Here is a 12,822-nt window from a genome sequence, read left to right as displayed (position 1 = left end):
AAAGCAATTAACAGAGATCCAATGGAAGTTCTAAGATTTCCTTATTCTGCTGTCCACTCCCTTCGACATGAGTAAATAATCCTCTCAAAAGTATGAAATTTTAGAAAGAAACATCTCAATGACATCATTTTGGTACTAATAATCATTCTATTATACCCTGAGCTATACAAACTGTTATAATATTCAAATCAAAATTGCTTTGCAAATTATTTACTAGTTTCGAAGAAAACTCAAGTCTAACAAAATTTAGTATCAGCCCTGCTATTGGCCATACACGGAACAGAATAGCGTGCCTTATAAATATAAATCAGGGAAACTACTTCTGGGTGAAGCAAAAAAACAGTTAGTTCTTATTATATGCAAGACTAATTAAAGTTACCAACTGCTTCGACTTTGCATGCTAAGTTCCAATTTCCTGTTATTTCACATATGTTGTCTGGTAATGGTACTTATTTTCATCAGGAGCTAGGACATTATCTGGTTGTCATCATAGCCACCAGAATTAAGCAATGATGTTATCTATTCCAACAACTTTTGCTCTCACGTCTTTACAACACATTACTCAGAGTTTTGATGCAAATTTGCCACAGGTCTGGTTTCAACATGCTTCATTTCTCATGGGTGTTATGAAATAAACAAGTCCAGCACAATGACTAATTTTCTGTACAACAGAATTCCACATATAGATTTGTCCAGAATGATTAAGAATTTACAATATTCCAGATTATTTACAAAATGAATAGATTGAAAAGGGTCATGTATGATCTATTCATTAATCCAACCATGTTTAAAAGAAATTCATAGTATGCTATAAACATTTGACTAAATTTCACTCAGAACAAAAGCCTGGCTGCCAATGTTTTCTTTTAATCTAAGGGGCCTCTTACATAAAACATTTTAATAACCCAGGGATTACAAGCTACAAACTATTTCTTCTACCTTTCATCTTTAGCCACCAAAGCATTCCCCTATCTTGTCCTACACTGCTGCCTTTTATCTTTCAAAGCATTAAGAATCATAGAAGTACACATTTCTGAGACACCTTTGTATTAATGGACTCATTAATCACAGGACAATATTCACCTGCAGCTACAGCTAGCTGACAATCTATAGATATCTTAGATCTATAGTATATACTGGCTTCAGGATTAACTTTTCTACTGATTACTTTGTGTATTAAGTCCAAAAATACTCAGAACATTGCTTTATGAATAAATGATGAATGTCTTATCTTGAAGTATCTGCTTATCATGATCAATTTGTTTTGTTTTCTTATAGAAAATCTTGATGTTCATTGTTATTACAATTGTCAAGTCAAACTAGAGTTTCTAGAAAGTATTGGGACCTAGAGGCAAAAGAAAATAAAATTTAAAAGTAATAGCAAGAATCTACTGATAGACCGGATGGAACCCGCTGCCTGAGTGGGGCTTCTGCCCGGAACATCGGGGGGACCCGGCAGCACCACAGCAGCAGTCCGGGAGCAGCATTGGAATCTGTGGTAAGATGCTGAACTTTAAATAACTTGAGACACTGTTTCATGGAAAAGAGCACTGCTGTCACTGCGTTTTGGGTTAGCACTAGCTTCACGTCATGGGGATCATCGCATGCAGGCGCTTCTGGGAAATGGCGCGAGGTTTAAGAAGAGCTCCGGAACCTTCGGGAAGGGTCACCCGGTTTGAAAATATAACGGTCTATTAGGGAGCGAAGAGGTGCAGGTTGGAATCCGTCTACAAAATCCGGAGAAGTAGCCAGTTTTTTCACCTAATGACTAGTGTCTTATGACTAGTGACTAATGTCTAATGTCAAATGTCAAATGTCTAATGGTTGATGGAACTAACTGAACTATCAAACTGTCACACTTGCGAATAATAAAAGGAGGAAAAAGGAAAAGTTGTTTGGTCATTAAGTGGAATCTAGTTAAAAAACCTTCGGGTAGATGCATTCAATCTCTTTCAAGTGGGGAAGCTGCACATGTTCAAAGAAGAAAAAGAAAGCCGACTTGACAACAATTTTTTTTAAAGAATGCTACATTTTCAGATCAATACTGTCAAATCATATAGCTTTACTGAAACTAAGTACTGTAAATAGCGGAAACTTGAATTGATATATTTAGAAACTTAGGACAGTACTGCCGATTCTCTCTCTCACTTTTTCTCCTTTGTCTCTCACAAGATCATTGAGGTAATGGAATCTGATGAAATTTGAATTAGGAATGGAAAATACTCAGATTTTCCATTACTAATGTAGAGCACAAATTTTGTTTCATTTTATCAAATAAGCAGAAGAATCTGTTTGGTTGTATGACAGCAATACTCTCTTCACGCAACACACATCAAAGTTGCTGGTGAACGCAGCAGGCCAGGCAGCATCTCTAGGAAGAGGTTTCAGGCTGAGACCCTTCATCAGGACTAACTGAAGGAAGAGTGAGTAAGGGATTTGAAAGTTGGAGGGGGAGGGGGAGATCTGAAATGATAGGAGAAGACAGGAGGGGGAGGGATGGAGCCAAGAGCTGGACAGGTGATTGGCAAAACGGATACGAGAGGATCATGGACAGGAGGTCTGGGAAGAAAGACGGGGGGGGGTGGGGGGGACCCAGAGGATGGGCAAGGGGTAGAGTCAGAGGGACAGAGGGAGAAAAAGGAGAGTGAGAGAAAGAATGTGTGCATAAAAATAAGTAACAGATGGGGTATGAGGGGGAGGTGGGGCCTAGCGGAAGTTAGAGAAGTCGATGCTCATGCCATCAGGTTGGAGGCTACCCAGACGGAATATAAGGTGTTGTTCCTCCAACCTGAGTGTGGCTTCATCTTTACAGTAGAGGAGGCCGTGGATAGACATGTCAGAATGGGAATGGGATGTGGAATTAAAATGTGTGGCCACTGGGAGATCCTGCTTTCTCTGGCGGACAGAGCGTAGACGTTCAGCAAAGCGGTCTCCCAGTCTGCGTCGGGTCTCGCCAATATATAAAAGGCCACATCGGGAGCACCGGACGCAGTCTATCACCCCAGTCGACTCACAGGTGAAGTGTTGCCTCACCTGGAAGGACTGTTTGGGGCCCTGAATGGTGGTAAGGGAGGAAGTGTAAGGGCATGTGTAGCACTTGTTCCGCTTACACGGATGAGTGCCGGGGGGAGATCAGTAGGGAGGGATGGGGGGGGGGATGAATGGACAAGGGAGTTGTGTAGGGAGCGATCCCTGCGGAATGCAGAGGGGGGGGGGAGGGAAAGATGTGCTTAGTGGTGGGATCCCGTTGGAGGTGGCGGAAGTTACGGAGAATAATATGTTGGACCCGGAGGCTGGTGGGGTGGTAGGTGAGGACCAGGGGAACCCTATTCCTAGTGGGGTGGCGGGAGGATGGAGTGAGAGCAGATGTACGTGAAATGGGGGAGATGCGTTTAAGAGCAGAGTTGATAGTGGAGGAAGGGAAGCCCCTTTCTTTAAAAAAGGAAGACATCTCCCTCGTCCTAGAATGAAAAGCCTCATCCTGAGAGCAGATGCGGCGGAGACGGAGGAATTGCGAGAAGGGGATGGCGTTTTTGCAAGAGACAGGGTGAGAAGAGGAATAGTCCAGATAGCTGTGAGAGTCAGTAGGCTTATAGTAGACATCAGTGGATAAGCTGTCTCCAGAGACAGAGACAGAAAGATCTAGAAAGGGGAGGGAGGTGTCGGAAATGGACCAGGTAAACTTGAGGGCAGGGTGAAAGTTGGAGGCAAAGTTAATAAAGTCAACGAGTTCTGCATGCATGCAGGAAGCAGCGCCAATGCAGTCGTCGATGTAGCGAAGGAAAAGTGGGGGACAGATACCAGAATAGGCACGGAACATAGATTGTTCCACAAACCCAACAAAAAGGTAGGCATAGCTAGGATCCATACAGGTGCTCATAGCTACACCTTTAGTTTGGAGGAAGTGGGAGGAGCCAAAGGAGAAATTATTAGGAGTAAGGACTAATTCCGCTAGACGGAGCAGAGTGGTGGTAGAGGGAAACTGATTAGGTCTGGAATCCAAAAAGAAGCGTAGAGCTTTGAGACCTTCCTGATGGGGGATGGAAGTATATAAGGACTGGACATCCATGGTGAAAATAAAGCGGTGGGGGCCAGGGAACTTAAAATCATCGAAAAGTTTAAGAGCATGAGAAGTGTCACGAACATAGGTCAGAAGGGATTGAACAAGGGGTGATAAAACAGTGTCGAGGTATGCAGAAATGAGTTCGGTGGGGCAGGAGCAAGCTGAGACAATAGGTCGGCCAGGACAGGCAGGTTTGTGGATCTTGGGTAGGAGGTAGAAACGGGAAGTGCGGGGTGTGGGAACTATAAGGTTGGTAGCAGTGGATAGGAGATCCCCTGAGCGGATAAAGTCGGTGATGGTGTGGGAGACGATGGCCTGGTGCTCCTTAGTGGGGTCACGATCGAGGGGTAAATAAGAGGAGGTATCCGCGAGTTGTCGCTGTGCCTCGGCAAGGTAGAGGTCAGTACGCCAGACTACAACAGCACCCCCCCGTATCGGCGGGTTTAATAATAATGTTAGAATTAGTGCGGAGGGAGTGGAGAGCAGAGTGTTCCAAAGGAGTGAGGTTGGAATGGGGACAAAGTGCAGTAAAGTCGAGACGGTTGATGTCCCGTCGGCAGTTAGCAATAAAGAGATCCAGAGCAGGCAGAAGACCAGAGCGGGGTGTCCATGAAGAAGAGGAGGGTTGAAGACAGGAAAAGGGGTCATCAGTGGGGGTGGAAGAGTCCTTGCCGAAGAAGTAGGTTCGGAGACGGAGACGGCGGAAGAAAAGTTCCGCATCGTGGCGAACACGGAACTCGCTGAGGTGTGGGCGAAGGGGGACAAAGGTGAGGCCCTTACTGAGAACAGAGCATTCTGCCTCTGACAGTTGAAGGTCGGAGGGGATGGTAAAGACCCGGCACGGATGAGAGCTGGGATCAGAGGGGGGAGGGGGGAGGCTGGGGGTGTCAATGGAGAGGGGAGGGTTGGGGTGAGAGGAAGATGGAGCCTCTGAGGGCCCAGGAGTTGACAGTGGGATCCGAGGAAGACGGGGCTGCAGAGTATTGTTGGGGGAAGGGGAGACGGGAGTCACAACAGCAGCACATAAAGACCCGGCCTGGAGTTCAAGGCTGGAGTCGCAGTTGGTGGTTGCGCAATCGCTGTGAACGTGTCCATGGTCGTTGCTGGAGTCCGGGTTTTGAATATGCCCTGAGGTGTTGGAGCCGGCGAGATCAGTGGCAGGGGCCGCAATCTGAAGTTCATGCCTGCTAGCGTCGGGGCCGGCAGGCTCTGGAGTCCGTAGATGTAGGATCTTGCAATGTTTTGCGTTTAAATACTCTCTTCACTCTTTCTTTTGGTGTGTTTTAATTTTCTTCCTTTTTACATTGAAGTTTGGGGTACATGTAAAAAGTGGTTTACTTTTTAAAGTAAATTCATGATTTATTTTTCATTTTTACAGCAATTTGACATGTAGTCATTCCTTTTTATGTTTTTAAAATTAATCTGCATTAAGGCTATGTGGGCAGCAAAGCAAGCTCTATCCATTTGGTAATTACAAATGGTCCACGCCAAGCACTTGAGTATGCTGGAAATGATCCCAAGATTTGCATCTAAGATACAGGAAGGAGAAGGCCTACAAGGTTCCGGCATTATGGAAAACTGAAAAAGAAATTGCATAACATCACTGAGTACACAATGAGCAAGCAAATGGAGAACAGGAGGTTACATCTGGAGTTAATTTGGGGAGATAATGGTGGCAATGCTATGAATCTTTTATATATATACACACACACACACACACACACAGAATTTCTATTATTTTAAGGGCAAATAGAAATCAGCACAGCAACACAATATCACATAAGTTGTTGCATAACAGATTTTGTTTTTGCTATTGAGCCAAACCAAAAATGTTAATACCTGAATGACACTGGAAACAAAATCATTTGTGGTTTGGAATCTATTTTCTTTGACTGTCTGATTCTGCTATTAGACATATATGAACTTCTTGCTACAAATGTACAATACAGTAGCCATAAAAAATGTATTGAAATACTGGAAGCCTAACATTTAGGAAGCTTAAAGTCACTAAATAATATTTAAACAATTACATTTATTTAAGTTAGCTCAATTATTAAAGAAACTTAAGCTATGTCAGAAACACTCAAAATATTCAAATTTTTAAGAAGTGTTTAACAGCATAGTGGTGGTAATGATGGTGTGAAAGGAGAGTGTACAGACTTTGCTGGATGTCAAAATATTTCCATGGGCAAGGCTTGCTATCTGCAAGTAGGGCCCTAATTTCTAAATCTCCATTTAAACTCTCAGTCAACAGCAGCAAATCGACAATACTGCTTTCTGATCAGTCAACTTTCTCTTAATATACAGTATGATATTAGTTATATAAAATGCATAGACAGATTGTACCTTTGACAGAACCTTTCCATTTGCTATCATGGTGATGAGACCTGCACAACAAACCAGTGCACTGGAGCTGGAAAGTCCCGAGCTGGCTGGGATTGTGCCATCAATCATACAGTTGATTCCAGTAGACACTGGAAGGTTGAAATGTTCCTGTCAAAAAGGAAAAAAAAACATAGAATGTATTTTTGTTTCTGTGCAGATAAAATTCATACATAGAAGTTTAAATTATATGTTTCTTATATTTACTCCCAATCAGCACACAAAAATCACTGGAGGAATTCAGCAGGCCAGGTAGCATTTAATGAGGAAAATGAACTGTCAGTGTTTCAGGCTGAGAAACTTCATCAGGACAGGAAAGAACAGAGGGCAGAGACCAGAAGAAAAGGGTTGGAGAGGGGTGGACAGTGGAGCATGGAATTTTGTGAAAAGTTGGGAGGAAATAAGCGGAAGAGGCAAAGGGATGGAATCTGACAGGGCAGATGACCATGGAATAGGTGGAAGGAGGTGGCCGTAGGAATAAGGGGAATCAAATGGGGGGGTAGGTGCAAAACAGAGGGGAGAGGTTACCAGAAGTTAGAGAAATTGATGTTGGCACCATCAGGCTGGAGACTACCAAAATGGGATACGAGGTGCTGTTCTTCTAATCTGTATCTAGCCTCAACTTGACAGTAGAGGAAGCCATGAACAAGCATGTCTTTTTGGGAAAGGGAAGTGGAATTAAGATGGTGAACCAACAGAAGATCCTGGCTGTAACAGTGGACAAAGGAAAGGTGCTAGACGAAGCGATCCCCAATCTGGCCAAGTGTCATTATTATAAAGGAGGTGCACTGGGAGAATCAGATACAATAACTGATAGATCTACATGAAGCGCTGCCTAACCTGACAGACTGTTTAGCATCCTAAATGATGGTGAGGGAGGAGGTGTAACATTTGAGACTGTTGCAGGCTTCAATCCTCAGCACTAAATGTCATATCCAACATATTCTCTGCAACTTCTGCCATCTGAGAGAGAGAGATGGGCGGGACGAGTGGACAAGAGAGTATCAGGGAGAGTGATGCCTGTGGAAAGCGGAGAGGAAAGGTGAGAGGAAGATATGCCTGGTGGGGGTATACCACTGGAGATTGCAGAAGTTGCGGAGAATATGCTGGATGTGGCATTTAGCACTGAGGATCAAAGCCCTGAATTTAATGGCAACAGTGAACCATCTGCACTTGGGGCACACCTATCCACGAAGTGTCAATATATCTGCTGCAGATCTCTCAGTGAGAAATTCTTTACAGCAGCCATCCTTATCTGTATACAACACTTGAGCCATAATTCTAATGTGTCAGAGGTTAGTCACACACCCTGGCTAGGCAAACTTTCAAAAAGTTTTGACCATATTTTTGAATCTCGAGACAGAGCAATACTGCACAGAGACAAACCATTTGCTACAGCATGCCCAGGTTGACCATCAAGTGCCTTTGCTTATTAATCCCACTTATCATCACTTGGTCCATAGCCTTCTATGCCTAGGTGATTCAAATGCTTGTCTAGAGATTTCTTAAATGTAGAGTACCCACTCTAACAATGCTTTCCAAAGCCCAATTGTTTTCTAGATGAGAAAAGGTCTTCTTACCTAAATCCCTTATTCCTCTTACCTAAACCCATTACACCCCTTACCTATGCCCTCTAGTTTTAAATACCCATCCTACGGGTAAATGCTTCTTACAATCTATCCTGTTGATGCTCCTCATAAATGTTGATTACCTTTATTAGGTGAACCCAAGCCTTCTTTACTGTCAGGAAAATCCATATAGTTCTTTCATTTTTTCCTCATAACTGAAATATCCCATCATCTGGTATGGGGGGGGGGCGGTATTCCACAGGATCGAAAGAAGCTGCAGAAAAATATAAACTCAGTCACCACCATCATGGGCACTAGCCTCTGTAGCATCCAGGACATCTTCAATTAGTGTTATCTCAAAAAGGCGGCATCCATCATCCAGGACATACCCTCTTGTCATTAATACCATCTGGGAGGAGCTGCAGGAGCCTGAAGGCACACCCTCAACAATTCTGGAACAGCTTCTTCCCCTATGGCATCAGCGTTCTGAATAAACATTGTACCCACGAACACTACCTTGTTACTTTTTACATATAGTAAAAAAAAAATTGAATTACAGAAAATAACCTTCCTCTTATATTCTTTGCCCAGACTAACAAAGGTCAGTGCTCAATTTGCCTTCTTCACCACCTTACCCAACTGTACTGCCACCTTCAGGGAACCTTACACTCATGCACTAAGGGCTCTCTGTTCCTCAGTAGTCCTTATGACACTAGTTTATGTTCTACCCTTATAAAATCTTTTAAGGCACCTTTAATTGTTCTGCAATTATGAGTGATATCAGAATCAGGTTTAATATCACTGTCTTGTATGACCATGAAGTTAGTTGTTTTGCGACAGCAGTACAGTGCAAAGGCATTAAATGGTATAAATTACAAGATAAATACATAGCAGAAAAATGGAATAATGAGGTCTTATTCACCAATTCATGGACTGGTCAGAAATCTGATGTCCGACAGGAAGGAGCTGATTCTGAATCCTGATACCAATTATAATACAACATTTGCTAAGGAACTAAACCAAGTTTGTTACAGTTATTTAAAATTATACCTCTGTATCATTTTTATCATTTAATTTGGCATGGCATGCTGATGACAATAAAATTTAGAATAGAGATCTGTGTGTATAAAATATCACTTCAAAATTCACAAATGTGTTAACTTTTAGAGAACAATTCATCCAGTCAAAAGTACTTAAAAAAAATATAAATTGCAAACCGCACAAGACATACAGTATACAAATATAAAGAAAACATTTTGGGATGATAATACCAGGAGCGTGCACTTTGCAAACCCATCTAAAGCTGCAAGAAAATTTATCAATAATGGGATTAAATACAGGAAGAGATCAGTGTTTTTATGCTGCATTGCATACAAACCATGAAGTATAGGAAATACTAGCCTCCCAACAGCTAATTTATTTTTAACATGAATAGCTATCCTATTTGTTTAATATTTAAGATGGGTCACTGGTGCAATATACAGGGCAGAAAAGATTGAGGTTGAATTTTCCATAGTTTCCTTCAGGATAAATAAAGTTTTATCCTATTTTATGTCTTCTTTTCACATCAATCAGTAAGATGTCAGAAGGAAGGCAACTGGGTACCCTTTTTGCATTTGGATTGGGAAAAAGTGACCAGACTGCAAGATAGTTATTGCCTTTGGAACACTGCACAAGGCCCACATTGAGGTGAGTTTGGATCCTAACAAGGTATGAACCATCTTCATCTAACAGGAATAAATTTAACATTTAGTGACAGGAACAGTGGATAAACAAATAAGACTAGTAGAAAACAACTTAACGTAACATTTAAAAAATTGATTTAAAATTATACGCCTCTTAAAAACACCCAACTTTTAAAGCTGGTTCAAGGATTACTTGTTTCTAAAATATAGCACCCTACTGCAGATATCAATGCAAAAGCCAACAGAGAAAGCAAAGGGAGAGTCTACTGAAGTTGTGCAAAAAGAATCAAGATAAATATCACAGAATTTTTTTCAATAATTATCACAGATATTTTTCAATATTAAAATAAATCATAACTTCTAATTATAACCTTATACAAGCCACATAATTTTAAACAGTATTTAAACATCCGCCAAGCACAAAAGCTTTCCATGCTACCCAGGTAAAACTGTTATACAACTGCCAAGAAAAGTTTTTATGGGTGAAAAATTGTGAAAGGCAGCAATAATGAGGTCAACCTACAAGAAGTATAAATACACAATAATTATCTGAAATTAGCATGGGAATGTGGAGAAAAGGCTGTAATGGTCAGAGTTCGAAAATGAGGTACTTTACTGTTCCTTGTCTGAACTCAGTAATTTCAAATAATCAGCATTTTCAGCATTTTTATTTCTGATTTTCATTAATCATGCTGCCACTTTATCTGAGGATTTAAATCCTTTATTTATGAAAAACATCTCGAAAGTCAAAAATAAATTACATTTTTTGTCTGCGTGCTCGATAATGTTCTCAAATTCAGTAAATTATTCTAGCAATATCTGCCCTGAACAGATTTGTGATCACAGTGGTTAAATGGTCCATAACTAATTTTATGAATCATGTGGCTTAATGATCAATAGAGTAGTTAAGGTGGCATTCAAGATAGTTGCAAGCATTAGCCCAGGCATTGAAAATAAGAACAGGGAGGTTATAGTACCGCTTTATTAAAACATCGTTTCAGCTACAGATGGAGAACTGAGAGAGATTCTGGTCACAACACAATAAGAGGAACTGGAAAAGGGTGTATGTAGAGATTCATTCAGATTTTGCCGAAAATGGATTGTTTCATTCATAAACAAGTGACTGGTTAGGGTGAATTTTCAATTACTTATTTGATTGCCCCTTGTTTTGGTGCAAAGGAGGCAGAGCAGAGATCAGATAAAGGTATAAAAATGATAATGGGCAAAGATAAAGCAGATAGTAAGAAGCTTTCCCCCATGGTAGAGATTTCGAAAACCAAGCAACATAGTTTTTGAGGTTTTAGATGGGATACAAGGATGATTTTTTTTCACCAAGAGGGCAATCGGAATATTGCCTGAGGCTTGGTGGAGGCAGAAACACTCATAGTAACGAAGTATCTAAAGTGGCACTATGGACAAATGCTGTACGTTGATATTAGTGTAAATGGATACTTGATGATCAGCATGGACCTGGTGGTCAAAAAGGCCGATTTCCACGCTATACAACTCTGTATAGAACGTGCACCATGATATACAAATGACTCCATTTAACCTATGCAAGCAGCCATATGCTTTAAATAATTACTTTCAAGGTCTTTCCAAACAGGAGCAGTCTGTTGTTATTTAGGAGTTTTGGCTGCAAGCACAGGTAACAGAAGAGCCATAAGCACCGTGGCCACAATATGAGATTATATCCCAATCAGACCTCTATTAAATAAAGTTAAATGCCAAACCAGCCATTAAAACAAAACCTACTTAATGGTGACCAGTGAGATTTACATAATTTCAATCTAATTCAATCGGTTGATTCAGTTTTGTACCAGGGACATCTGGAATGATCCATGTATACTCCTACATGGAAGGACCAGCTATGGCCACAATCAACTTGTTGTCCAACTGAACAATGTAACACAGTACACCACTGGAACACTCAAGTCCTTTCCCAACCTCTGCCTAAATTGCCAAACAATTTCTCAGTCAGAACTACAATCCATCAGTCTCAACACTGTACACTTCACTAAATATTTCTCTTGTCACCTGAACCACACATGAACACAACAGAAGTAGGAATAGGCCACCAGAACTGCCACTTGAAATTATCATGGCTGATCTATTCTGTTCTCTACTCTTCTATGTAACCCTGTTTGGACATCATTATTAAAAATCAAATAACAATAGTTATTGCTGAAAATAAATATGTAAAAAAACAGAAGTTAAAAAAATAAGGTCAGGTCACTCTAAACATTGCACACTTTTCACCTTCACAGCAAAAATTTTGTGACAGAGCTATTTTCCCATAACTCTGTTAACCTCCTTAAATTGGCTGGGTTGGGAGGAAAATACAATTATGGGCAATAAATTTTACTCCAGAGTAAATTGGGTATTTAAGTTTGTTTTTTTGAGTCAGGACAGTTGCACAAATAATAATCATACAGTAATGTCTCTAGTGACCAAAAATGTTGTCCTTTGCCAATACACATAAGCAAAAATCCCTTGGATATAGCTCATTTTAGTAAAAATAGGCAAAAAAGTAATACAAATTCTTGAAATTTTAAGCAGAAGACAAACAAACATATTTTATAGATCCATACCCCAGTGAAATGCAAGTAAAAAAAGTTTGAAATTCTTTGTGGAAAATACTAAATTGAATGAAAATAACACTTTGTTATAAAAGAATTAGAGGTATTATGTCTACAATTCCCTTGCCAGCTTGAGAGCAAATTATGAGTTGATATATAGATGCCAGTTATTTTGTCTTAAAGAACGCTAGCCAAACCCAATATGAAAAAGAGGCTTAAGCAATATCTTAAGCAGCACTGATCCACAGGGCTCGTCTTGCATGAATGTAAATTATAGAACTATCACGCAATGTTTCACAAAGTGCTTTGCTTTCAGAAAGTGAAGGCTGCCAAGTATTGCTTTAGACATATCCCAGTAGAGTTAGAAATTCAAATTAATATAAACAGGCTATACCCTTGGAACTTTTCAACATTCATATACAAGTCTGTAGCATTTCAAACTACTTTGGGGCCCTGTTCTGTAGTGTAAAAGCCCAAGTTGTATGACCCACCCCTCTTCCCACCTTCCGGCATAGTGTACTGACATTCTGCACAATGAAGGCATT

The 12,822-nt window shown here is 40.7% G+C and overlaps 1 protein-coding gene across 1 annotated transcript in view; it reads right to left on the bottom strand.

The window, feature by feature from the left end:
* galk2 (galactokinase 2) overlaps window positions 1-12,822 on the bottom strand; it is a 120,200-nt gene that overhangs the window by 60,970 nt on the left and 46,408 nt on the right. Inside the window, exon 5 of the mRNA XM_063065947.1 lies at window positions 6,410-6,556. Coding sequence (XP_062922017.1) covers window positions 6,410-6,556 — 147 coding nt within the window. The remainder of the gene's footprint in view (window positions 1-6,409; window positions 6,557-12,822) is intronic.

Source organism: Mobula hypostoma, chromosome 13 (assembly GCF_963921235.1).
Source record: "Mobula hypostoma chromosome 13, sMobHyp1.1, whole genome shotgun sequence".
In the NCBI taxonomy this organism is placed as follows: Eukaryota; Metazoa; Chordata; class Chondrichthyes; order Myliobatiformes; family Myliobatidae; genus Mobula; species Mobula hypostoma.
The sequence above is the reverse complement of the archived record's forward strand: the minus strand, read 5'-3'. Positions and strand labels throughout refer to the sequence as shown.